The 27,274-nt window shown below is 42.3% G+C and overlaps 1 protein-coding gene across 1 annotated transcript in view; it reads left to right on the plus strand.

Annotated features, from left to right (window-relative positions):
- Window positions 1–27,274, plus strand: part of ZC3HAV1 (zinc finger CCCH-type containing, antiviral 1) — a gene marked incomplete at its 5' end in the record, with an annotated part of 66,708 nt that overhangs the window by 7,332 nt on the left and 32,102 nt on the right. Inside the window, 2 exons of the mRNA XM_082661515.1 lie at window positions 14,458–14,593; window positions 19,644–19,896. Coding sequence (XP_082517641.1) covers window positions 14,458–14,593; window positions 19,644–19,896 — 389 coding nt within the window. The remainder of the gene's footprint in view (window positions 1–14,457; window positions 14,594–19,643; window positions 19,897–27,274) is intronic.

The following is a 27,274-nucleotide window of genomic DNA, read 5'->3' on the forward strand; positions in this document are numbered from 1 at the left end:
GGCATACCAATTTACAATCCCACAACACTGTTCTGCTTTCGATATTTATTTTTCCCACACATTTATTATGTTTCTACATGTGTTTATTTCTTTTATAATTTTAATTTTATTTTTAAAAACATTTATTTATTTGGCTGTGCTGGGTCTTAGTTGCGGCACACGGGATCTTTGTTGCTGCGTGAGGGATTTTCGTTGTGGCATGTGGGGTCTTTATTTTGGTCGCAGCATGCAGGATCTTTTAGTTGTGGCATGCAGGATCTAGTTCCCTGACCAGGGATTCAACCCACACCCCCTGCATTGGGAGCACAGAGTCTTAACCACTGGACCACCAGGGAAGTCCCTACACATGTGTTTATTTCTTTTATTTTTATTTTATAAATTTTATTTATTTATTTTTGTCTGTATTGGGTCTTTGTTGCTGCACGCTGGCTTTCTCTAGCTGTGGCGAGTGGGGGCTACTCTTCGTTGCGGTGCGTGGGCTTCTCATTGCGGTGGCTTCTCTTGTTGTGGAGCATGGGCTCTAGGCACATGGGCTTAAGTAGTTGTGGCATGCAGGCTCAGTAGTTGCGGTGTGTGGGCTGTAGAGTGCAGGCTCAGTAGTTGGGGCGCACGGGCTTAGTTGCTCTGTGGCATGTGGGATCTTCCCGGTCCAGGGATCGAACCCACGTCCCCTGCATTGGCAGGTGCATTCTTAACCACTGCGCCACCAGGGAAGTCCCCATGTGTTTATTTCTAAGCAACATTTGGGAATATTTTGCCTGTTTTCAAGCCTATAAATTACATCGATACTAGGTATGCAAATACTTGCTTTATTTTGCTCTTGTTTGCACAGCATAATGTTTCTGAGACTCACCTCTAATATACAAAGCCCTGTTTCTGTACCATCTTGAGGCCTGGGCAAGATGGACTTCTGCCCTGCGCCCTCTGCTTTACAGGTCCTATTCCAGCCCAACTGTATACCTACTCACTTATTGAGGAGTCTGGGGTTAAGGAATCGTGCTCATTTAGAACCAGTGGCCTCCATCTGTGGCCCCTACCCCTGTTCTAGACTATGCTCTGGGTTCCCAGGACCCTAGAATTCCCAAGCCTACTTCCAGGGCCTGAGTGGGCTTCTTCCCTGGGTCTTCCTACACGTGGAAGGAATTTGGATGTACAGGTTGACATGTTCATTGCCTCTGTATGATGGTGCTGGCAATGTGGGACAGAGCCTGAGGGGGAGAAGAGAAGAGATGGGCTGGAGTTGGGAGCGGGGGCTGTCTTCCTTTCCTCATCTTTTTTTTTTTTTTTTAACTTTTTGGCTGCACCACACAGCATGCGGGATCTTAGTTCCAGACCAGGTATCGAACCCGCGCCCCCTGCAGTGGAAGCACGGAGTCTCAACTGCTGGAACACCAGGGATGTCCTGGGGGCTTTCTTTCTTCATTTTACTACATCCTATTCATAGAGCTCAAAGGAGTCTGAGCATTCTAATTCAAACTTGGCCTTCCTGGTCATTATGAAAGTATGTTTGTTAAGATAGGAAGAGAGAATACATATATACGTACGTACATACATACATACATACATATATATATGTATATATATATATTAGAACATATTTTATTGAACCATTTCTTAGCTTGACTAATTACTTTGAAGTGTTTAGATATTTGGTGTATGGGCCTCCATTTTATCATGCCTCAAACCCCACAAGTTTTAGGAGAGGGACTGCTCTAGTTCTTTCTTTTATAAACAATAGCTTTCTTTTGTACAAACGTACGCAATTTATATATCAATTTTCTTGTTATTAAAATATAGATTGTTTTCAGTTTTTTTGCTATTACAAACTGTAGTATTTTGGTACATCTTTCCTTGTGTAAAGGTGCAAAAGTTACCTAGGTATCTAGTACCAGAATGCCCAGATTGAAGCTTTAGGAGACAATACCAAATTGTTTTCCAGGTTTGTGTACCAAGTTGTACTCCCACCAGAAAATTTTGAGCATTCCCGTGTTTCGTATCCTTGCCAATTGATGTCATCAGCCTTTTATAAATTGTGCCAATATAAGGAATGTGAAATTGTGCCTCATTGTGTTTTTATTTATTTATTTATTTTGGCCATGCTGTGAGGCACGTGGGATCTTAATTCCCAGACCAGGGATCGAACCCGCGCTGCCTGCAGTGGAAGCGCAGGGTCTTAACCACTGGACCACCAGGGAAGTCCCTCACTGTGGTTTCAATTCTTTATATATTCTCCGTCTCTGGCCCTTTTAAGTCATGACGCTTGTTTAAAGTTTAAAAACTGGTTTTTATATACAATTTTTAAAGTTATTTTCCATTTATAGTTACTACAAAATATTGGCTGTGTTCCCTGTGTTGTACAATACATCCGTGAGCCTGTCTTACACCCAATAGTTTGTACCTCCCACTCCCCCACCTCTATATTCTCCCCCCGACCAATGGCAACCATTGGTTTGTTCTCTGTATCTGTGAGTTTGCTTCTTTTTTGTTATATTCACTAGTTTGTTGTATTTTTTAGACTCCACGTATAAGTGATATAATAGAGTATTTGTCTTTTCCGTCTGACTTATTTCACTTAGCATAATGCCCTCCAAGCCCATCTATGTTGCTGCAAATGGCAAAAATTCATTCTTTTTCATTGCTGAGTAGTATTCTATTGTGTATATATTCTACATCTTCTTTACCCATTTATCTGTTGATGGACACTTCGGTTGCTTCCATATCTTGGCGATTGTAAATAATGCTGCTGTGAACGTTGGGGTGCATGTATCTTTTCAAATTAGTGTTTTTGTTTTTGTCAGATATATACCCAGTAGTGGAATTGTTGGATCATGTGGTAGTTTTATTTTTAGTTTTTTGAGAGACCTCCATACTGTTTTCCACAGTGGCTGTACCAATGTACATTCTCACTAACAGTGTATGAGGGTTCCATTTTCTCCACTTCGACACCAACATTGGTTATTTGTGTTCTTTTTGAAAACCATTCTGACAGGTGGAAGGTGATATCTCATTGTGGGTTGTTTTTTTTTTTTTTTTTTTGCGGTACGCGGGCCTCTCACTGTTGTGGCCTCTCCCGTTGCGGAGCACAGGCTCCGGACGCGCAGGCTCAGTGGCCATGGCTCACGGGCCTAGCCGCTCCGCGGTATGTGGGATCTTCCCGGACCGGGGCATGAACCCGTGTCCCCTGCATCGGCAGGCGGACTCTCAACCACTGCACCACCAGGGAAGCCCTCATTGTGGTTTTGATTTGCATTTCTCTGATGATTAGCGATGTTCAACATCTTTTCATGTGCCTATTGGCCATCTGCATTTCCTTTTTGGAAACATGTCTATTCAGTTCTGCCCATTTTTTTATTGAGTTGTTTGGTTGGTTTTTTTTGATGTTGAGTTGTATGAGCTGTTTATATATGTTGGATATTAATTTCTTATTGGTCATATCATTTGCAAATATTTTCTCCCATGCAGTAGGTGTCTTTTCGTTTTGTTGATGGTTTCCTTTGCTGTTCAAAAGCTTTTAAGTTTAATTAGGTCCCATTTGTTTATTTCTGCTTTCATTTCCTTTACTTTAGGAGACAGATCCAAAAAATATTGCTGCAGGCATAATGCTTGTTTTATTTATTTATTTATTTTTGGCTGTGCTGGGCAGCTTGTGGAATCTTATTTCCCCAACCAGGGATCGAACCCAGGCCCTTGGCAGTGAAAGTGCAGAGTCCTAACCACTGGACCGCCAGGGAATTCCCAGTGCTTGTTTTTCAAGTTTGTCTCATGTGGTGTCTAATTCTGACTTGTTGCTTCTGTTTGCATTTTTCTTTTTCTGTCCTCTATTTTTGTCTATAATTACCTTGACTATATTTAATTTTTTATCATAAAGTGTACAGTTCGATGGCAATAAGTACATTCATGATGCTGTGCAACCATCACCACTGTCTTGTTCCAGGACATTTTCATCATCCCCGAAAGAGACCCCACACCCATCCACAGGCACTCCGCATTATTCCTTCTCCCCAGCCCCCGGCAACCTGTAGTCTTCTTTCTGTCTGCATGGATTTGCCTATTCTCGGTGTTCCCTCTAAATGGAATCATCCAGTATTTGTCCCATTGTGTTTGGCTTCTTTCACTTAGCAGATGTGTTCAAGGTTTGCCTTTTACTCTTGCATGTTGCTTGTCATTTGAGGGGGTGTATTTACCCAGGAGGAGTCTTCTTGGACGTCTCCTTTGTTCCTGATCGTGCTGTATCCATGGAGTCTCCTTGTCAGGCTGATGCCCTTAGAGACAGGCTGCTTTCTGTGATGTCACAGCACGAAGGGGTGTGTGCCCCATAAGAATCATTTGGGAATTTTTGCTCTCCTTTCAGATTTGCTTCATGTTTATTTGAATTTGATCAAATTTGACTTTCAATTTCTGCAGCCTTCTGCAAAAATTAAACTAAGAAACTTAATAAGTGATACTGTGAATCAAGATAAACAATCTTAAATAAGTGACAAATAGGCATCTGATAACAAAATATTTTCTACTTTTTACATAATGTGGAGATGGCAGAGTTAAAGATTTAAAATAAGTATAGATTCGTTTTCCGTCCATAAAAAGTTTCTGATTTGATTACTGCTCCTGATCACATTTATTTCCAAACTGGCGTCTGTGATCCTTACCTACAGGCTACTTTGGAATTGACAAGGGCCCCAAGATGGTGGTGGAAAAGGAGTAAAAGAATCTAGAAGAACCTAGGATTTCAAGTCCATTGAGAAATGAATGTAACCAAATTGGGGCACCAGAGTTAGACTCAGTTTGAGAGAAGAAAGTGGAGACCTAATTCATGAGCTTTTAATGCTTCCGCACTAAGAAGAGATTTTAAGATGTTACAGACCAGCGACTTCCCTGGCGGTCCAGTGGTTAAGACTCCACGCTTCCACTGCAGGGAGCATGGGTTCCATCCCGCATGCCTGGTGGCCAGAAACAAAACAAAAAAAAAAAAGAAGAATGTTTTAGACCAATTCAGAGTTTCAGGTTAAGAGAGGTCATCTGGGGAAGTAGTTTCCAAACATTTTGATTCCTCACCCCTGTCATTAGAGAACATTTTCAGCATGTACTCCTATTTTGTATCTATTTATTTAAAAACCGTATGATGTATAACTCTTACTTTGTGTATTAAATATTTATTAATTTGTAACCTTTTAAAAGAACTTTAAAATCAACTTTTGAGATATGATTTACATACAATAAAATATACCCATTTAAAGTGTACAGTCTGAAGAGTCTTTGAAGAGTCGTAACAAACGGATATACCCATGTAACCATCATCATGATCAAGATGCAGAAAATTTTCATCAGTCCTTAAGGTTCTCTTATGCCCCTTCTAAATTAACCAATTAATCCTCCCTAATCCTTCACCTCTTTCAGCCCAGGCAATAATTTTTTACTTTCTTAGATACAAAATAAATATAAAGAGTTGTAACATTTTTTTCCCACACCTTGATGGGTCGATTTTGGGTTGCCCCTGTGGTATAGTAGGTACCCAACTTTGCAGCAATACTTCTCAGGCTTTGATGTATATCTGAATCACTTGGGGAGAGTTTATTAAAATGTGGATTCCTAATCACACAACAGAAATTCTGGTTCAGAAGGGATGAATGGGGGCCTTGGAATTTGTGTTTAACCATCACCCTAAGGATTCTCTTGCAGGGGTTCAGGAACCACACTTTCAGAAACAGTATCTGCAGATGCGCTTCCTGGAAGATTGCAAATGCAAGTTTTATGTGTCTTTAGAGTTTGAGGGAGTCAACGAGAAATGCATTCTTTAGTGCTGAGTGAGCAAATGATGAAAAAAGTGTTGCATTCCTCCAAGGTTAGGGTGACATGTCTCTTACTCTTATATGATAGAACCACAAGACATACAGGAAGCCTCAGACATTCTACCCACTATGTCAACAAATATTTATTGTGTCACCAAAAGCAGGCTATTCTAGAAACTTCGGCCCCTTTCTAACTGAAAGAATCCTCAAACACCATTAACCAGTTAATTCATCTTTCTCCCTAGTTTAATATTCTTCTTAACTTACAAAGGGATTTATGTTGGGAAGTGTGGCAGAGGGAGAAGAGGCGTGTTCAAGGAGAGGAGCCTTGTGTGACCTACTGTCTCTAATCAAGATTTTGGTGGGAATTCCCTGGCGGTCCAGTGGTTAGGACTCCATGCTTCCAATACAGGAGGCAGGGGTTCGATCCCTAGTCGGGGAACTAAGATCCCGCATCTCCTGCGGCATCTCCTGCCCTTCACTCTCTTCACTTCCTGTGCTTTTTCTCAGTCCTGATGTGGACTTAGGGCCATGGTCCCAAACTTTTGCTGCACACTGGAATCACTTGAGGAATCTTTTTAAAATACTGGTGCCCAACTCCTACCCCTGGACATTCTGATTTAATTGGTATAGGGTATGACTTGGGCATCAGGGTTTTAAAAAAGTCCCTGGGTAGTTCTAATGGGCAGCAGAGTTTGAGAACCACTGATTAAAAGGACCAGAGAAATAAGTCAAACTGGGGAGATTGTCTACAATATTGTGGCACCTGCATTGTTTGCCTTACTCTTGGTACAGTTATAGGTTACAATCAGGTCCTCGGCCCCCCACCTCTCCCATCCTCAGCGGGCCTGGTCCCCTCTTGTTGCCCCCTGCAGCCCAGAGTCTTGCAGCCTACCAGCTGCATTCCCCTCGCCTGGCCTGGGCCCTCTGCACCTGGGGCTAATCACGATCAGCAGTCAGGGGGCGTCGTCTTCGCGCGTAATGTGTTCTGGGTAATACAGTTGTGGTTGAAGCAGGTCGATTTCTTCGGCTTCACCCTTTCTCTTCCCAGACATTGTTCCTTACCCTGTTGCTGTGCTCTCTGCTGGTCTCCTCTGGTTCTCCCCCATCTGACTAGGGGTTCCAGATTCAGTGAACCATCCCTGCCTCTAGTAACTGGCAACTTAATCTCGAACTTCAGAAGTACAAACATATAGACGATAGGAGTCTCATGACTGATACTTTTCAGGGTTGGTTTTGATTGGTGACGTTTTATTCTTTAGATGAGTGCTCTCTAGATTTTATCTTTCACACATCCTGGTTCCTTTTTTGCCTGGCTTGAATCATGATGAGCTATTTCCTGTCTTCTGTACAAATTGACTAGCTCTTTGATTTTGTCCACCCTCCCACATGAGGTGTTGGGGAACCGAGCAGGTGAGTAGGAGAAGAGAAGGGGTATTTTGATACAAATGACTGTGAAAAAACAAGACTTTCCTTAAGGTTATCTTTTTCCCTCTGGTCTGATTGTGGAGCCCAGGGTTGGCCCTATGTTTGCTGACTCGTGAAGTGCTAGAGTTCACACGTGTGAGTGTCTAGTTCAGGAACCCAGCTTAGAATTTCATCTGACAGGCCCGGCCAGCAATCCCAGCCTGGACTGCACATGGGAATCATCTGGGGTCTCACATCCTGTCAAATTAAATCAGTCTCTGAGGGTGTGGCCCAGGCTTAGGTATTTCTAAGCACTCCCCGGTTGATTATTATGTGTTACCAGGGTTGAGAACCACTCTGCAGGCTAGACTTCATCTGTGATTGGGGGAGCATTTATTGCCAGGGTTAAAGTAACATTTTGTTCTGTGACTGGAAGAGAAGAGTGAAAAGTCATTTGTTTTTAGGCTTTTGGCTTGAGATTCCAGAGAGACATTCCTGCCTCTTCCAAGGTCATCTTCGCTCTTTTTTGAAAAGTTATCACCTCTTATCCCAGCTCATGCTGTTTTAAGTTTATCTGCTCCAAGTGCAAGCAGCATTCTGCAAACACTTGTTTTCCCCTGGGCAGTTCATAATGGTTTGTGGGCAAGCTCTTTTCCGTGCCGGGAGGTGGGGAGTCCCTGTGGCAGTGAATCAGCCTTCTGCCGAGCCCATTATTCTCTGTCGGAGAAGGTAGCCTTGAGCATCCTTGCTCCAAGTGTGCTCATTGGGCTAGCAGCACCAGCATCACGTGGGAGCTTGTTAGAAATGCACATTCTCAGCCCTCACCCCAGACCTGCTGATCAGAAACTCTGGGGGTGGGCCCCAGCAATCTGTGTTCTAACAAACCCTCTAGATGATTCTGATGTGAGCTAGAAGGTTGAGACTCACCCAGCAGGTCTGGGATGGGGCCTGAGAATTTGTATTTCTGACAACCTCCTAGGTGATGCTGATCAGGGGACCTCACTTTGAGAACCACTGGCTTTGAGAACTCGCAAGAGGCCTTGGGAGACTTTCACACTATTTCCTGGCTAAATCCTCCTAGCGAATATTAGGGACCTGGAGCTGGGACAGAGTGATCAGAAGAAAGTGAGAAGGAAGCTTCTGCATCTTAAACCTTAACACGATCTCCATCCAGCCCTGACCATGATGAGTGCTGCTGCCTCCGCAATGCCAATCATAAGAAACGGTTTCTTTTCTTTTTTTGGCCTCGCCATGCGGCATGCAGGATCTTAGTTCCCCAATCAGGGATCAAACCCGCGCCCTTGCAGTGGAAACATGAAGTCTTTTTTTTTTTTAACATCTTTATTGGGGTATAATTGCTTTACAATGGTGTGTTAGTTTCTGCTTTATAACAATGTGAATCAGTTATACATATACATATGTTCACATATCTCTTCCCTCTTGCGTCTCCCTCCCTCCCACCCTCCCTATCCCACCCCTCCAGGTGGTCACAAAGCACCGAGCTGATCTCCCTGTGCTATGCGGCTGCTTCCCACTAGCTATCTACCTTACGTTTGGTAGTGTATATATGTCCATGCCAGTCTCTCGCTTTGTCACGGCTCACCCTTCCCCCTCCCCATATCCTCAAGTCCGTTCTCCAGTAGGTCTGTGTCTTTATTCCTGTCTTACCCCTAGGTTCTTCATGACATTTTTTTTTTCTTAAATTCCATATATATGTGTTAGCATACTGTATTTGTCTTTCTCTTTCTGACTTACTTCACTCTGTATGACAGACTCTAGGTCTACCCACCTCATTACAAATAGCTCAATTTCGTTTCTTTTTATGGCTGAGTAATATTCCATTATATATATGTCCAACATCTTCTTTATCCATTCATCCGATGATGGGCACTTAGGTTGTTTTCATCTCCAGGTTATTGTAAATAGAGCTGCAATGAACATTTTGGTACATGACTCTTTTTTTTTTTTACATGACTCTTTGAATTTTGGTTTTCTCAGGGTATATGCCCAGTAGTGGGGGAAGCATGGAGTCTTAACCCTTGAACCACCAGGGAAGTCCCTAAGCAACAGTTTCTATCATTTATTGTGTCCCTTCTACACGGCATATGTGATTTATATGCACTGTCTCTCCTCATACCCTACTCTCAATTTTCTACTTAGTGCTAGGGAACAGTAGTTTGAATAATCCAGAATGGCTTTTTTTTTTTTTTCTTTCTGGTTTGGAAAAATTTCAGACATGTCTGTTTTTGTTCATTTTTCCAGATTATGTTTTTATTTGCTTTTTGAGATCTGGGTTCAATGATCAGCTCTTCCTCTTATTTGAGTCACCTTTGATTTCTCATTTTACCCAGCCTCAGTTTCCCAAAGTAAAAAGTAAACTGTTTCCTCGTAGGTTATAAATAACAGATGCAAGTTCCTGTCACTTAGTAACTATGTAATAAATGTTAGTGTCTGTGCTTCTGGTCTCACTCCCCAAATAGGTGAGCACAAACTGCCCCACCCTGAATACTATGTTGAAATTAGGGTGGAGATAAAGCCTCTAACAAGTTTGGAAAAGTCTAGGGAATGTGGGAAAACTGAGCAGGGCCTCCGAGGGACAGGGCTGCAGGTCAGAACTCAAGGCTAGATATGACATGCTGAGTTCAAGGTGAGTATTATGGAATCTAGAGGAACGAGCAGTTTGCCTGAGGATGGAGATGAGAAATGAAAAGCGATCTGGGCCCTCAGACGGGCAACGTCAGGGACCCAGCCAGCGCAGCGTGTGCTGGGCGGGCTCTTCCTACAGGCATGAGTGTCTTGGGTGAGGTTGGCAAAGCCTGGACACTCAGGGCTCCAGGCAGAGGGGCTCTTATTAGACTTGTCTGGCTGCCTTCAGTTATTTAGAGGAAATGTTGACTTCCAGGACCTTGGAAGTGCCCCACTGCTCCTTGGCTAGGACAGAGCAGGCACAGGACAGATACGACCGACGCTGTATCTTGCTGGGACCTGGAGAGGAACTGGGTCCTCATCTGTGACCCTAATCTGGCCACAGGAGAGGTACCATAGTCTTGGCTCTGTGATCACAATGTCTTGGACTGGAGCTCAAAGGGCAGAAAGGTTCTTAATTCCTCCCAGTTGTCAGATATCTCCGAGCCAGAGGGTAGGACCTGCCTAGCAGCAGGGTGTTTCAACAAGGTCATTTTCTGTTCCGTATCAAGAGGATCCTTAACGTCGGTACCCGGTGGAGTGAGAGGCCTTGTGAGGTCATGAAGCTCGCAGGTATCTGGTAAAGCTCTAATGGAGGGATTTCCTGCTTTGAGTAGGAGGCTGGTCCCCTTCCTGCTGTAGAGTCTCTTCCCAGATCGCCCCTCCCGTGGTGGTTGGAGGAGTGTTAAGGTGGAGTCCCAGCCCAGCTGCTGAGGGCTCTGGGTCGTGGTGGCCGCTGGGGAGCAGTTATCTGAAAGCACAGACCCCAAGAGCAAGTGGAGGGCTGAGGTCAGCTTTATCAAGGAGTGCCAGACACACACTAGAAGCCAGAACTCCTGGTAGAGAAAGCCAGGAGAGAGCACGCCTGAGAAAACGGCTGAGATACAGGCTGTTGCCGGAGCCTGACCGACTGCCCTTGAATTGTGCATGAACCAGGGTGCGTGGGGAGGGCTGGCTGGGTTTTAAGGGCTTGGGCAGTGGCTGCCATGGTTGTTGATTCTGATTTTTCTCATGAGGTTCCACGGCTAGATAAGAAGGCAATTCTAGAATGCTTCAGAAATGCCTTACACGCAGACAGTGTGAATCGTGTGGGACTCTTAAAAGTCACTATTTGAATAGTGGCTTTTAAAGATTAATTCTTAGAGAATAACTTTTATGTAGATGTTTACATTTAAAAAATCATTGTCGGGCTTCCCTGGTGGCGCAGTGGTTGAGAGTCCGCCTGCCGATGCGGGGGACGCGGGTTCGTGCCCCGGTCGGGGAGGATCCCACATGCCGCGGAGCGCTGGGCCTGCGCGTCCGGGGCCTGTGCTCCGCAGCGGGAGAGGCCGCAGCAGTGAGAGGCCTGCGTACCGCAAAAAAAAAAAAAAAAAAAAAAAAAATCATTGTCAATTTCAATAAGATAATTTTGCAGTCATTCGCATTTCTGTTTACTACTCACAAACAACTAAAACATAATAGTGGCAACTGATTCATGTTTAATATTTGGGAAATGAGAGAACTATTAAAAGAAAGGTTTTAATTCTCAGTAAGAAAAATAGAATAAGACTTGAATAAATGGAGAGATATTTTCTGTTCCAGAATCAGAAGATTTAATGTAGTTAAGATGTGTAATATCCAATCTGATGTATGGCGTTAACACAAATTAGATTCTCAGTATGATCTTTTGTGGAAAGTGACAAAGCCAGAATAAAATTTCTGTAGAGGAAATAATAGTTAAGCACACTAAAGAGATTTTTGAAAAGGAATAAGCCAATAATAATAGGATAAATTATTCTGTTAATATTTAAAATACAGTGCAAAGGACATTTTAGTTGTATGGTATTGGATTCAAAGTAGAACCGTAGATTGATAAAAACATAATAAGGATTCCAATAGTTCTAAATTTGCTAAAAAGTTAACAAACAATAGTCCTCTATAACAAAATAGTAAGAAAGTCCAATTTAATAGACGTTATTGAGAAAAGTTGATATAAAGCACTTCTGTCCTCCTCTGATGCTGGTTGTCAAAATAAGCTCCAGATATTTTAAAGAATTAAAGTTGAAAATATCTCTTTTAAATGTGAAACAAAATGGTATAGTTATCTAGCTGTGGTGGAGGAATTAATTTCTCAAGTATTAAAACAGTGGGCTAAATTACGAATGGCGAATTGGAAGGATATGATTGTATAGAACAGCAATCAGATTGTTGAACAACAACCTTAATAAGTTCTTGATCAAAAGGGAAAAATCCAAAACTATTTGAAATACACAAGGCTGGTAAAGATTAGTATTAAAAAATATAAAGAACAGTTATAAATCTGTAGGTTAGTACTCATTCTCCACTAGATAAACAGTTAAAAGCTATGAACAAATACTATAAGTAAGAGGAAATGCAAGCATCAAGCCTACATTTGGGAATATTTCAGTCTTGCTAATAATTAAAGTGCAAATTAGAAGCATGAGTCTATTTCTTTAATTTTCTTTTTTGTTTTGGCTACACCACGTGGCATGCGGGATCTAGTTCCCTGACCAGGGATCGAACCTGGGGCCCCTGCATTGGGAGCAGGGAGTCTTAACTGCTTGACCACCAGGGAAGTCCCCCATAAGTCTATTTCCTACTTACCAAAGGAGCAAAAGTGATAAAACTCTATGTTAATGTGCTGGCGGGGAAATAGACATGCTCTCAGATTGCTGGTATGTTTTCTGGAGAGTAGGAGATCAAAATGAAACAGAAGCTGCAGGGAAACTGATTGTGTCCTTTGAGGCAATACTCAAAGGAATAAATCTCAAGAAATAATGTAAAAGAAGAAAGGTTGTCTGTACAAAGGTTGTAATGTAGTGAAAATCTGGCCATTACCTAACCTCCTGACAATTTGATAACGGTTGAGCAAACCAGAAACTATTAAGATCCCATCATATTAGCAACTGTTAAAACCATAAATCCGAGGACGTTGGCGATATTATAGGGAGCGTATGTAAGTTAAGAAGTCGAACGAGTTTGTTAGCTGAACATTGATGACTGTCACATTATGTTTGTCTAATGAAAACATCGGTACTGTCTGGGTTTCTCAATGGTCTAAGTCAGTGCTTGTGGGACTTCAGTGTGATTAAATCATTTGGGGATCTTGTTGAAAGACGGATTCTGATTCACTAGAACTTGGGTGGGGCCTGACATTCTAAATTTGTGACAAGCTCCCAAATAATGGTGAAGCTGCTGGTTCTCCCGCCACATTTTGAATAGCAAAGATTGAAATCTCTGCCACGCAGTATGGTAGCCACTAGTCATGTGTGGCTCTTCAAATTTAAATGAATTAAAGTAAAGTAAAATAGAAAATTTAGTTTCTTAAGTCTTATTACCTATATTTCAAGTGTTCATTAGTCATGTATGGCTTACATTTTAGGAAGCTCAGATTATAGAACAATGCCATCATCATAGAAAGTACTATCAGACCTACATCATCAGTCTTAAAGTGAAGAGGATTTTTATCTCTTTGTAGAGTTGTTTGAAATGTACAATTATGAGCTTGTTCCATTCCTTTGTAGTCACAAATCATATAGGTATACATTGGTATGTAAGGCATAGAAGAGAGAAAGCAAGGAACAATTTCATCTAATTTAGTTTGTTCAATGAAATTCTCTTCTCACATTGATTTTATTGTCAATCCATAGACGTGTTATCCTAATTATCCTTTGCCTCTCAATGGGCAGTCATTTCCACTAAATTTGTATCAGTTTCTTTGCCATTTTTTCCTCGTCCTACATTATTAATGTATACTAGAGGACACATTGTTTGAAGAAGTATTGCAATAATTTAAAGTATACATGTGTGGGGCTTCCCTGGTGGCACAGTGGTTGGGAATCCACCTGCCAATGCAGGGGACACAGGTTCAAGCCCTGGCTGGGGAAGATCCCACATGCCGCGGAGCAGCTAAGCCCATGTGCCACATTACTGAGCCTGTGCTCTAGAGTCCGCGCGCCACAACCACTGAAGCCCATGCACCACAACTATTGAAACCTGTGCGCCTAGAGCCTGTGCTCGGCAACAAGAGAAGCCACTGCAATGAGAAGCCTGTGTACCGCAACAAAGAGTAGCCCCTGCTCGCCGCAACTAGAGAGAGCCTGCGGGCAGCAACGAAGACCCAATGCAGCCAAAAATAAATACATAAAGTATACAAGTGTATAATTTGTGAAAATAATCCTCATATTCCCTTTTCCCATCTAAGTGTTCCATCAATTTACTTATTTATTTATTTATTTATTTTGCGGTATGCGGGCCTCTCACTGTCGTGGCCTCTCCCGTTGCGGAGCACAGGCTCCGGGCGCGCAGGCTCAGTGGCCCAGCCGCTCCGCGGCATGTGGGATTTTCCCGGACCGGGGCACGAACCCGCGTCCCCTGCATCGGCAGGCGGATTCTCAACCACTGTGCCACCAGGGAAGCCCATCAATTTATATTTTTAAAGTGTACTCTTGAAGCAGGACCAACCTGTATTAGTTACCAAAGGATATGGGCATTGATTTTCATTGAAAGTTCCCTGGACTATTGCTTTTTCTTTACCTTCTGTGAAGTGGAAACACTGACCATTGTCATTTATTTCCAGGAATTTATGCAAATATTCTCACGAGATTCTCTCAGAAGATAACTTCAAGGTCCTGAAAAATCATGCACTCTCTGGACTGAACAAAGAGGAATTAGCCGTGCTCCTTCTCCAAAATGACCCTTTTTTTATGCCAGAGGTAAGTTCTAATTCCTTAGTTTGAAAAGCAGGGAGAGTGCTGTTGGCAGCGTGGCATCGTGGGTGTGTTGGAATGGGAGCAGAGAAAACTGAGCACCAGGGCCTGCAGGTGGCCGTCAACAGGTGATTGTTGCTGAGTTATCTGAGAGATTCCAACAATTTCCTTCCTATTAGAAGTTTTACAAGAATTTGGAGTCTGGAATGCTTCCCCCGCCAGGCTGCTAGGGAACCCTGTGACCTACTGGAAGAGGTGGGCTTTGAGGCAGGGTTTTGGAAGATGACAGAGTGTATTGGTTGAGGCTAAGTTATTGGAACAAAGAGACCTCAAAGTGCAGTGATTCAAATAAAATATTACTTTGTTTCTCTATCACTTGACAGTCTGGATTGGGGGGTCATTAAACCATGGTCCATGGTCCAAATCCCACCTGCCACCTGTTTTTGTAGTTTAATTGGAACACAGCCACCCCCATTCATTTATATATTGTCTATTGCCACTTTCTCATGCAAGAGTGAGTTGAGTATTCGCAACAGACTGAATGGCCTGCAAAGCCTAAAATATTTACCATTTGATCCTTTACAGAAATAGTTTACTGACTTTTGGTTTTGCCCAGATGTAGGCAGGTAGGTATCCGATGGTCAGGCAGCTGGATTCCACAGTGTCACGCAGGGACTCAGGCCAGTAGGTCAGCCTTATTATCTTATATATAATATATCCATTCTATTTTTGGACCAGTAGATAATCTCTGTTCTCTTTTAACATGTGGCTTCCTCCTCCAGGTACAAGGAGACTCTTGTCACTGTCATCATTTTCTAACCAACAGGAATGTAGAGAGGGAGTAAGTGAAAGGCAAGCAGCTTTCTTTTTTAAAAGATGCAACTTGGACATTGTAAAAAGCGCACCTGCTCCATGTCATTCGCCAGAACTTATCACATGATCACACTTAGGTAGAAGGGAGGCTGGGAAATGTAGTTTCTGGCTGGGTAACTAGGTGTCCAGCTAAAACTTGGAAGCTTCTATTATTTAGTAGAAAGGTGAGGACAATGGCAGATAATTAACAGTCTCATCCACACAGGACTATTGACTTGAAAATCAGAGAATGCTGTTTAAAGAATGGTATCTGACCTGAGAAAAACCCTTGTGTAGAGAAGTTAGCTTCACACTGAAAGAGAGGCACAGAAACATAATGGAAGGCTCAAGTGGAATGAGTGGAAGGGACTGAGATTAAGATAAGCAAAGGTGGGGACTTCCCTGGTAGTCCAGTGCTTAAGAATCCGCCTTCCAATGCAGGGAACTCAGGTTTGATCCCTGGTTGGGGAACTAAGATCCCACATGCTGTGGGGCAACAGAGCCCGCACACGCCACAACTAGAGAGAAGCCCTCATGCCGCAACTAAGACCTGACACAGCCAAAAATAGATAAGTAATTAAGTAAGTAAGTAAATAAATAAATAAATATATATATATATATATATTTTTTTTTTTAAAGATAAGCAAGGTTGAAATTCAGATGTGCTTTTATTTATGGCAAGATAGCTATTAGGGATATCTGGGGGGTTAAACATCTTTTGACTCTAAGCTCAGTGTGTTTCCCTGAGGACTTAGAAACCTTAGGACATGAGGGGTGATTTTGAGTTGATCACTGAGCTCAAGAGAGATAGGAGTGCAAGGCCGTCTATAAAAATGTCTTCAGAGACGGAGAGAGTGGAGGAGGACTATATATGCCATTTCTGCAGGCATTCTTTCATTTAGGTACTTGGATTTCTCTCTCTCTCTCTCTCTCTCCGTTTCCAGGAGCCTAGGTTTAGAGGTCTTGTCTTGGGATCCCTATGGCCCTTGGCCTGTGTGCCAGCTCAGTCCCTCCAGGCTACCAGCATGGGGAGACGCCTTACACACCAACTCGTTAAAGGTCCCGTTGACTAACAGACCCACCCCGTCCTTTTCCTTTCATGTGAAGGGATGACGACAGGTGAAGTCTTGTTGTGACCCTTGAGAGGAGTGTCCCTGGGGTCCAACCTTAGTCTAGTGTTAAACTTGGAAGTTTGGAAAAGTCACTCATCAGGTTTGCTGTCTGCTTCTGTTCTCCAAAATCACCAAGGACTTTCTGTATCACGTCCCTGGAGAATAAGGGGAGTGACAGCTCTTCCTTTCTCTAGGGAAGAACCTACTAGAAGGTGGTGTTGCTGATGGATCCCGGAAAAGCCCATTGACAGAAGAGCTGGGAGGGTCCTCGTAGGAAAATGCCGTTGTCATCCTCTATCACACAGAGTCTGAAGTGTCATCTGAGGGTCCCTTTCCCTTTTAATAATTCAGTACCCATGCTTAGTGGGTGGGGTGGGAAGGCGTGTGCTTGAAGTTTATTTTTAGCCAATAACTTAATTTACTACTTGTCAGGGGTAGGATCACAGACTAGCAGACTGCACTGTTTCCTGAACCAGAGGTCTGAGGCGCTGGTTCCTGTAGTGGAAAATCGACCAGAGCATCGATAACATAAGTCTCTATTTGACAGTTTGGGGCAAGAGTAGTCTCTCAAGGAGTGTTTTAACTTGGGTGAGTAGGGCAGAATATTTTCAAGGTTTTAGCAGGAGGGGCTCAGCCAGAGTTCAGCTAGTTCCAAGGATAGTCGGTCAACGATGGTCCTTCCATGTGTCTCAAAGTCCTGACTCTGCGACTAACCACCTCTGTGGTCCTGGACAAGGCATTTCATCCTTCTGCGTCTCACTTTACTTATTGTTTGTTTTGCATTCATTCAACTAACACTCAGGAGTTCCTACAAGGGCAGGCTTCTGAAGGCAGCAGTGGACAAGACACACTGCCTGCCCTCAAAAACTTAAAATGTTCACACTCTTCCACTTTGCCTTGACCTGCGAGAACATAAAAGCATCAGGCAAATCTGACGTCCTTATATAGAAACTTGTGTAACTGAGATGTATTTATTAAAAGGAAGAAATGATTTCATTTGTTTTGGCAGGAGCATTCTTACTTAAACATCAGCATAGAGCTAGGAATGTTAACCAAAGTATCATTTGTGAAGTTACTAATTATTCTTGTTTCACTCAAGCCTCTAGAACACTGGTTCTCAAGCTTTAAATGTGTGTCAGAATCACCTGGAGGGTTTGTCAAGCCCAGATTGCTGGGCCCTACCTCTGGCCGTTCTGACTCTGTAGATACGGGGAAGGGCCCAAGGAGTTGTATTTCTAATAAGTTTCCAGCTGGAGCCGATGTTGCTTGTGCAGGGACCACACTTTGAGAACTGTTGGTCTAGAGTCTTGAATCTGGATCATAGGCTCTATCGCAATGGTATCTATTTGCATCGGGTTTAGAACTTGTTTATATGGCTTAAGTCATTGTTGTTAGAGTCTGAATCCATGTCTTTGCCACTTGGATACATCACAGTGGCCCGTGTTGACCTGGTTTGCTCAGAGTCTATTGAAACAACTTATAAACGTTTTCATCTTTAAGCTTCTTCATGTAATGATTCAAACATTTGCATCACATTTCATATTTTGCACCACACATTTACATATTTTATTATTTAATCTGCTCAACAACTTGGTTAGGTGAGGAGAGCAAATATTTTCCTTCTTTACAGCAAAGGAAAGAGAGGCTGGGAGCAAGTAAGTAATTCAGATGTAGCTGCTTCCAGGGCTGCAGACTTCAACCAGCATCTTCTAGTCCTGCATCACCTGGTCTGGCCTCAGTGACAGTGTTTCTTCTGCTCTCCTTTCAGTAAGAACTACATCTCTGTAGAGCTAGATATGTAGGTATACCTATTTACATAGGAATATACAAATTATCTGCTTCAGTTGATCTTTTGAGAAACTGACATTCTGCCTAGCTGAGACTAGATTCTAGACTTCCAGCAGTTGTAGGTAAGACCCACATGTCCTCTTTTGAAAAATTAATTAACTAATTAATTAGTTTGGTTGCACTGGATCTTAGTTGCAGCAGGCAGGCTCCTTAGTTGCAGCATGTGGGATCCTCAGTTGCGGCTCACAGGCTCCTTAGTTGCGGCACACTGGCTCCCTACTTGTGGCATGCTAACTCTTACTTGTGGCATGGTGCAGGATCTAGTTCCCTGACCAGGGATTGAACCTGGGGCCCCTGCATTGGGAGCATGGAGTCTTAACCACTGTGCCACCAGGGAAGTCCCCACATGTCCTTTTTGTTGGCTGCACTGCACGGCATGCGGGATCTTAGTTCCCCAACCAGGGACCGAACCGTGTGGAGTCTTAAACACTGGACCGCCAGGGAAGTCCCTCCACATGTCCTTTTAATAGAACAATGAATTGATATCCAAAGACAGGCCTTCCTCTTCGGGGTTCCTTTATAATGTAGGGCTCCCTTTGGGTCCTGTTTGGTTCTATCTGTAGCTAGCCGTCTTATGTTGATTCTTCCAAAGGAGGTTAATCAAATTCAAGTTTCCTTCAGTTAGTTTGTAGGCCTCTTCTGCTGCAAATAAGTCATCGATTGAAAAGAACTCATCAAAGATTGTGGAATACACGTGCATTTTTTTCCTTTGATATATCTCTGCTTGCTTCTGCTTTTTTTTTCTTATCAGGAAGTAAGAAAAGCTGCGTTTTTATTATTTATTTATTTATTTTTTTATCGGAGTATAGTTGATTTACACTGTTGTGTTAGTTTCTGCTGTACAGCAAAATGAATCAGTTATACATATACATATATCCACTCTTTTTTATTTTATTTTATTTTATTTTATTTTTATCTTTTTGCGGTATGCGGGCCTCTCACTGCTGCGGCCTCTCCCGTCGCAGAGCACAGACTCCGGACGCGCAGGCCCAGCGACCATGGCCCACGGGCCCAGCCGTTCCGCGGCATGTGGGATCCTCCCAGACCGGGGCACGAACCCATGTCTCCTGCATCGGCAGGTGGACTCTCAACCACTGCGCCACCAAGGAAGCCCCTATCCGCTCTTTTTTAGATTCTGTTCCCATATAGGTCATTACAGCCGAAATTTTTATATACACTTTCCTTGACGTGTGGCACATAGAGAAACACGTTTTATCTCTGACTATTGTTTCTTCCTTCTGTAGATATGCAAAAATTATAAGGGAGAGAGTGGAAGACAGATTTGTAACCAGCAGCCACCGTGTGAAAGGCTCCACGTTTGTGAACACTTTACCCGAGGGAACTGTGGTTATGCCAACTGCTTCCGGTCCCATAACCTGATGGACAGAAAGGTGCTGGCCATCATGAGGGAGCACGGGCTGAGCTCACGTGTGGTCCAGAACATCCAGGACATCTGCAACAGCAGGCACCGCCAGAAGAAACCCTCTGGGTGGAGAGGTAAATGCAGTCTACTTTTTTTTTTTTTTTTTTAGCGGTACGCGGACCTCTCACTGTTGTGGCCTCTCCCGTTGCGGAGCACAGGCTCCAGACGCGCAGGCTCAGCGGCCATGGCTCACGGGCCAGCCGCTCCGCGGCATGTGGGATCTTCCCGGACCGGGGCACGAACCCGTGTCCCCTGCATCGGCAGGCGGACTCCCAACCACTGCGCCACCAGGGAAGCCCTCAGTTTTTTGAGTATATACCCTGAAGTAGAATTGCTGGATCACATGGTAATTCAGTGTTAAATATTTGAGGAACTGCCATACCGTTTTCCACAGTGGCTGCACCATTTTACATTCCCATCAGCAAAGCACTAGGGTCTCAATTTCTCCCCCTCCTCACCAGCACTTGTTACTTTCTGTTTTTTCTGGATAATAGCCATCCTATTATGATCAGTGAAATGATCAGTACAATTTCTTAAGCATTTTGATGTTGTTTAATGGAATTAACACTTGCATTTTTTAATATCTTTATTAAGTGGATATAGAGGAGATGAATTTTATGAAGCAAGTAGAATATATAACTAAGATTCTGTGAGAGAATCTTTTAATATTTGAGAAATGCTTTATCATTTACAAGGGACTTTCACCTAAAATATCTCATCACTGTTCCTCACAGCAAAACTGTGAAGCAAGGCAGGTGTATTATTGGCCTCACTTAATGGATAAGGAAACTGAGGCTTGGAAATTTTAAGTGACTATTTTTTAAAATTATTTATTTGGCTGCGTTGGGTCTTTACTGCTGCGCGTGGGCTTTCTCTAGTTGCGGCGAGGGGGTCTACTCTTCGTTGCAGTGTGCGGGCTCCTCATTGCGATGGCTTCTCTTGTTGCAGAGCACGGGCTCTAGGCACGTGGGCTCAGTAGTTGTGGCTCATGGGCTCTATAGTGCAGGCTCAGTAGTGGTGGCACACGGGCTTACTTGCTCCACGGCATGTGGGATCCTCGTGGACCAGGGCTCGAACCCGTGTCCCCTGCTTCGGCAGGTGGATTCTTTTTTTTTCTTTTTTTTTTTACATCTTTATTGGAGTATAATTGCTTTGCAATGGTGTGTTAGTTTCTGCTTTATAACAAAGTGAATCAGTTATACATATACATATGTTCCCATATGTCTTCCTTCTTTCATCTCCCTCCCTCCCACCCTCCCTATCCCACCCCTCTAGGTGGTCACAAAGCACCGAGCTGATCTCCCTGTGCCATGCGGCTGCTTCCCACTAGCTATCTATTTTACCTTTGGTAGTGTATGTATGTCCATGTCTCTCTCTCACTTTGTCACAGCTTACCCTTCCCGCTCTCCATACCCTCAAGTCCATTCTCTAGTAGGTCTGTGTCTTTATTCCTGTCTTACTCCTAGGTTCTTCATGACATTTTTTTTTCTTGTATTACATATATATGTGTTAGCATACGGTATTTGTCTTTCTCTTTCTGACTTACTTCACTCTGTATGACAGACTCTAGGTCCATCCACCTCACTACAAATAACTCAATTTCGTTTCCTTTTATGGCTAATATTCCATTGTATATATGTGCCACATCTTCTTTATCCATTCATCTGATGATGGGCACTTAGGTTGTTTCCATCTCCTGGTTATTGTAAATAGAGCTGCAATGAATATTTTGGTACATGACTCTTTTTGAATTATGGTTTTCTCAGGGTATATGCCCAGTAGTGGGAATGCTGGGTCATATGGTAGTTCTATTTGTAGTTTTTTAAGGAACCTCCATACTGTTCTCCATAGTGGCTGTACCATTCACATTCCCACCAGCAGTGCAAGAGTGTTCCCTTTGCTCCACACCCTCTCCAGCATTTATTGTTTCCAGATTTTTTGATGATGGCCATTCTGACTGGTGTGAGATGATATCTCATTGTAGTTTTGATTTGCATTTCTCTAATGATTAATGATGTTGAGCATGCTTTCATGTGTTTGTTGGCACTCTGTGTATCTTCTTTGGAGAAATGTCTATTTAGGTCTTCTGCCCATTTTTGGATTGGGTTGTTTGTTTTTTTGTTATTGAGCTGCATGAGCTGCTTGTAAATTTTGTAGATTAATCCTTTGTCAGTTGCTTCATTTGCAAATATTTTCTCCCATTCTGAGGGTTGTCTTTTCGTCTTGTTTATGGTTTCCTTTGCTGTGCAAAAGCTTTGAAGTTTCATTAGGTCCCGTTTGTTTATTTATTTTTTTATTTCCATTTCTCTAGGAGGTGGGTCAAAAAGGATCTTGCTGTGATTTATGTCATAGAGTGTTCTGCCTACGTTTTCCTCTAAGAGTTTGATAGTTTCTGCCCTTACATTTAGGTCTTTAATCCATTTTTAGCTTATTTTTGTGTATGGTGTTAGGGAGTGTTCTAATCTCATACTTTTACATGTACCTGTCCAGTTTTCCCAGCACTACTTATTGAAGAGGCTGTCCTTTCTCCACTGTACATTCCTGCCTCCTTATCAAAGATAAGGTGACCATGTGTGCGTGGGTTTATCTCTGGGCTTTCTATCCTGTTCCGTTGATCTATATTTCTGTTTTTGTACCAGTATCGTACTGTCTTGATTACTGTAGCTTTGTAGTATAGTCTGAAGTCAGGGAGCCTGATTCCTCCAGCTCCGTTTTTCATTCTCAAGATTGCTTTGGCTATTCGGGGTCTTTTGTGTTTCCATACAAATTGTGAAATTTTTTGTTCTAGTTCTGTGAAAAATGCCAGTGGTAGTTTGATAGGGATTGCATTGAATCTGTAGATTGCTTTGGGTAGTAGAGTCATTTTCACAATGTTGATTCTTCCTATCCAAGAACATGGTATATCTCTCCATCTATTTGTATCATCTTTAATTTCTTTCATCAGTGTCTTACAGTTTTCTGCATACAGGTCTTTTGTCTCCTTAGGTAGGCTTATTCCTAGATATTTTATTCTTTTTATTGCAGTGGTAAATGGGAGTGTTTTCTTGATTTCACTTTCAGCTTTTTCATCATTAGTGTATTGGAATGCCAGAGATTTCTTGGAATGCCAGAGATTTCTGTGCATTAATTTTGTATCCTGCTACTTTACCAAATTCATTGATTAGCTCTAGTAGTTTTCTGGTAGCATCTTTAGGATTCTCTATGTATAGTATATCATGACATCTGCAAACAGTGACAGCTTTACTTCTTCTTTTCCGATTTGGATTCCTTTTATTTCCTTTTCTTCTCTGATTGCTGTGGCTAAGACTTCCAAAACTATGTTGAATAAGAGTTGTGAGAGTGGGCAACCTTGTCTTGTTCCTGATCTTAGTGGAAATGCTTTCAGTTTTTCACCATTGAGGACAATGTTGGCTTTGGGTTTGTCATATATGGCCTTTATTATGTTGAGGAAAGTTCCCTCTATGCCTACTTTCTGGAGGGTTTTTATCATAAATGGGTGTTGAATTTTGTCGAAAGCTTTTTCTGCATCTATTAAGATGACCATATGGTTTTTCTCCTTCGATTTGTTAATATGGTGTATCCCAGTGATTGACTTGTGTATATTGAAGAATCCTTGCATTCCTGGAATAAACCCCACCTGATCATGGTGTATGATCCTCTTAATGTGCTGTTGGATTCTGCTTGCTAGTATTTTGTTGAGGATTTTTGCATCTGTGTTCATCAGTGATATTGGCCTGTAGTTTTCTTTCTTCGTGACATCCTTGTCTGGTTTTGGTATCAGGGTGATGGTGGCCTCGTAGAATGAGTTTGGGAGTGTTCCTCCCTCTGCTATATTTTGGAAGAGTTTGAGCAGGATAGGTGTTAGCTCTTCTCTAAATGTTTGATAGAATTCGCCTGTGAAGCCATCTGGTCCTGGGCTTTTGTTTGTTGGAAGATTTTTAATCACAGTTTCAATTTCAGTGCTTGTGATTGGTCTGTTCATATTTTCTATTTCTTCCTGATTCAGTCTTGGCAGGTTGTGCATTTCTAAGTATTTGTCCATTTCTTCCAGGTTGTCCATTTTATTGGCACAGAGTTGCTTGTAGTAATCGCTCATGATCTTTTGTATTTCTGCAGTGTCAGTTGTTACTTCTCCTTTTTCATTTTTAATTCTATTGATTTCAGTCTTCTCCCTTCTTTTCTTGATGAGTCTGGCTAATGGTTTATCAATTTTGTTTATCTTCTCAAAGAACCAGCTTTTAGTTTTATTGATCTTTGCTATCGTTTCCTTCATTTCTTTTTCATTTATTTCTAATCTGATTTTTATAATGTCTTTCCTTCTACTAACTTTGGGTTTTTTTTGTTCTTTCTCTGATTGCTTTAGGTGCAAGGTTAGGTTGTTTATTAGAGATGTTTCCTGTTTCTTAAGATAGGATTGTATTGCTATAAACTTCCCTCTTAGAACTGCTTTTGCTGCATCCCATAGGTTTTTGGGTCATCGTGTCTCCATTGTCATTTGTTTCTAGGTATTTTTTTATTTCTTCTTTGATTTCTTCAGTGATTACTTCGTTATTAAGTAGTGTATTGTTTAGCCTCCATGTGTTTGTATTTTTTACAGATCTTTTCCTGTAATTGATACCTAGTCTCATAGCATTGTGGTCGGAAAAGATACTTGATACAATTTCAATTTTCTTAAATTTACCAAGGCTTGATTTGTGACCCAAGATATGATCTATCCTTGAGAATGTTCCATGAGCACTTGAGAAAAATGTGTATTCTGTTGTTTTTGGATTGAATGTCCTATAACTATCAATTAAGTCCATCTTGTTTAATGTATCATTTAAAGCTTGTGTTTTCTTATTTATTTTCGTTTTGGATGATCTGTCCGTTGGTGAAAGTGGGGTGTTAAAGTCCCCTACTATGAATGTATTACTGTCAATTTCCTCTTTTATGGCTGTTAGTATTTGCATTATGTATTGAGGTGCTCCTATGTTGGGTGCATAAATATTTACAATTGTTATATCTTCTTCTTGGATCGAACCCTTGATCATTATGTAGTGTCCTTCTTTGTCTCTTGTGATAGTCTTTATTTTAAAGTCTATTTTGTCTGATATGAGAATTGCTACTCCAGCTTTCTTTTGGTTTCCATTTGTGTGGAATATCTTTTTCCATCCCCTCACTTTCAGTCTGTATGTGTCCCTAGGTCTGAAGTGTGTCTCTTGTAGACAGCATATATATGGGTCTTGTTTTTGTATCCATTCAGCCAGTCTGTGTCTTTTGGTGGGAGCATTTAATCCATTTACATTTAAGGTAATTATCGATATGTATGTTCCTATTCCCATTTTCTTAATTGTTTTGGGTTTGTTTTTGTAGGTCTTTTCCTTCTCTTGTGTTTCTTGCCTAGAGAAGGTCCTTTAGCATTTGTTGTAAAGCTGGTTTGGTGGTGTTGAACTCTCTCAGCTTTTGCTTGTGTGTAAAGTTTTAATTTCTCCATCAAATCTGAATGAGATCCTTGCTGGGTAGAGTAATCTTGGTTGTAGGTTTTTCTCCTTCATCACTTTAAATATGTCCTGCCAGTCCCTTCTGGCTTGCAGAGTTTCTGCTCAAAGATCAGCTGTTAACCTTATGGGGATTCCCTTGTGTGTTATTTGTTGTTTTTCCCTTGCTGCTTTTAATATGTTTTCTTTGTATTTAATTTCTGACAGTTTGATTAATATGTGTCTTGGCATGTTTCTCCTTGGATTTATCCTGTATGGGACTCTCTGTGCTTCCTGCACCTGATTAACTATTTCCTTTCCCATATTAGGGAAGTTTTCAACTCTAATCTCTTCAAATATTTTCTCAGTCCCTTTCTTTTTCTCTTCTTCTTCTGGAACCCCTATAATTCGAATGTTGGTGCATTTAATGTTGTCCCAGAGGTCTCTGAGACTGTCCTCAGTTCTTTTCATTCTTTTTTCTTTATTCTGCTCTGCAGTAGTTATTTCCACTATTTTATATTCCAGGTCACTTATCCGTTCTTCTGCCTCAGTTATTCTGCTATTGATCCCTTCTAGAGTATTTTTAATTTCATTCATTGTGTTGTTCATCGTTGCTTGTTTCATCTTTAGTTCTTCTAGGTCCTTGTTAAGTGTTTCTTGCATTTTTTCTATTCTATTTCCAAGATTTTGGATCATCTTTACTATTATTCTGAATTCATTTTCAGGTAGACTGCCTATTTCCTCTTCATTTGTTAGGTCTGGTGGGTTTTTATCTTGCTCCTTCATCTGCTGTGTGTTTTTCTGTCTTCTCATTTTGCTTATCTTACTGTGTTTGTGGTCTCCTTTTTGCAGGCTGCAGGTTCGTAGTTCCTGTTGTTTTTGGTGTCTGTCCCCAGTGGCTAAAGTTGGTTTAGTGGGTTGTGTAGGCTTCCTGGTGGAGGGGACTAGTGCCTGTGTTCTGGTGGATGAGGTTGCATCTTGACTTTCTGGTGGGCAGGTCCACATCTGGTGGTGTGTTTTGGGGTGTCTGTGGACTTATTGTGATTTTAGGCAGCCTCTCTGCTAATGGGCGGGGCTGTGTTCCTGTCTTGCTAGTTGTTTGGCATAGGATGTCCAGCACTGTAGCTTGCTGGTCGTTGAGTGAAGCTGGGTGTTGGTTTTGAGATGGAGATCCCTGGGAGATTTTCGCCATTTGATATTACGTGGAGCTGGGAGGTCTCTTGTGGACCAGTGTCCTGAAGTTGGCTCTCCCACCTCAGAGGCACAGCACTGACTCCTGGCTGCAGCACCAAGAGCCTTTCATCCACACAGCTGCTGGTCTAGGAGAGTCTCCTGGAGAGCTGGGGCGGCTGTGCTCACGCTGGGGCATGGGCACTGGGGGCAGTCATATTCGGGAGCTCTGGCAGGTGGATTCTTAACCACTGCACCACCAGGGAAGTCCCTTAAGTGAGTTCTATTGCGAGCAGCCTTAAATCATTTTTAGAAGAGTGAAGGGTAATACTATGAATCAAGAAAAGTAATGTTTTCAGGGTCTCAGAGGACTCGAGAGGAGCAGAGCTCACGTGTTCTGATTCCACATCTCATGTTTTCTCTCCTGCACGACAATGCCCTCTCGACAGGGGAATATCTGGAAGGATGGGGTTTGGTGTAGCTTCTCAATATAAATTTGTTGTATGCGAGAGGGAGTTTTCTTTGTTGTCACTTCTAGTTAATCTATTTAGTTGATGGGAGGAGGATGCTTGCTTTTACTATATTCCTGCTGCCCCCTGGGTTTGGAAGAGAAAGGATCTCTCTTCCTCCTCTTTCCCACACACAATAGCACAACGCCACACACACACACACACACACACACACACACAGCCTCCAGCCACATGCACACAAAAACAACCACTTGCATACATACATACCCCACACATACACAAACTTCATGCACGCACAACATGTGTAACACATGCACAGGACACACTTCACACATGCCACACAAACACATGCAATC

The sequence above is a fragment of the Grampus griseus genome (genome assembly GCF_964374135.1).
Source record: "Grampus griseus genome assembly, chromosome: 9".
NCBI classification, from domain to species: domain Eukaryota; kingdom Metazoa; phylum Chordata; class Mammalia; order Artiodactyla; family Delphinidae; genus Grampus; species Grampus griseus.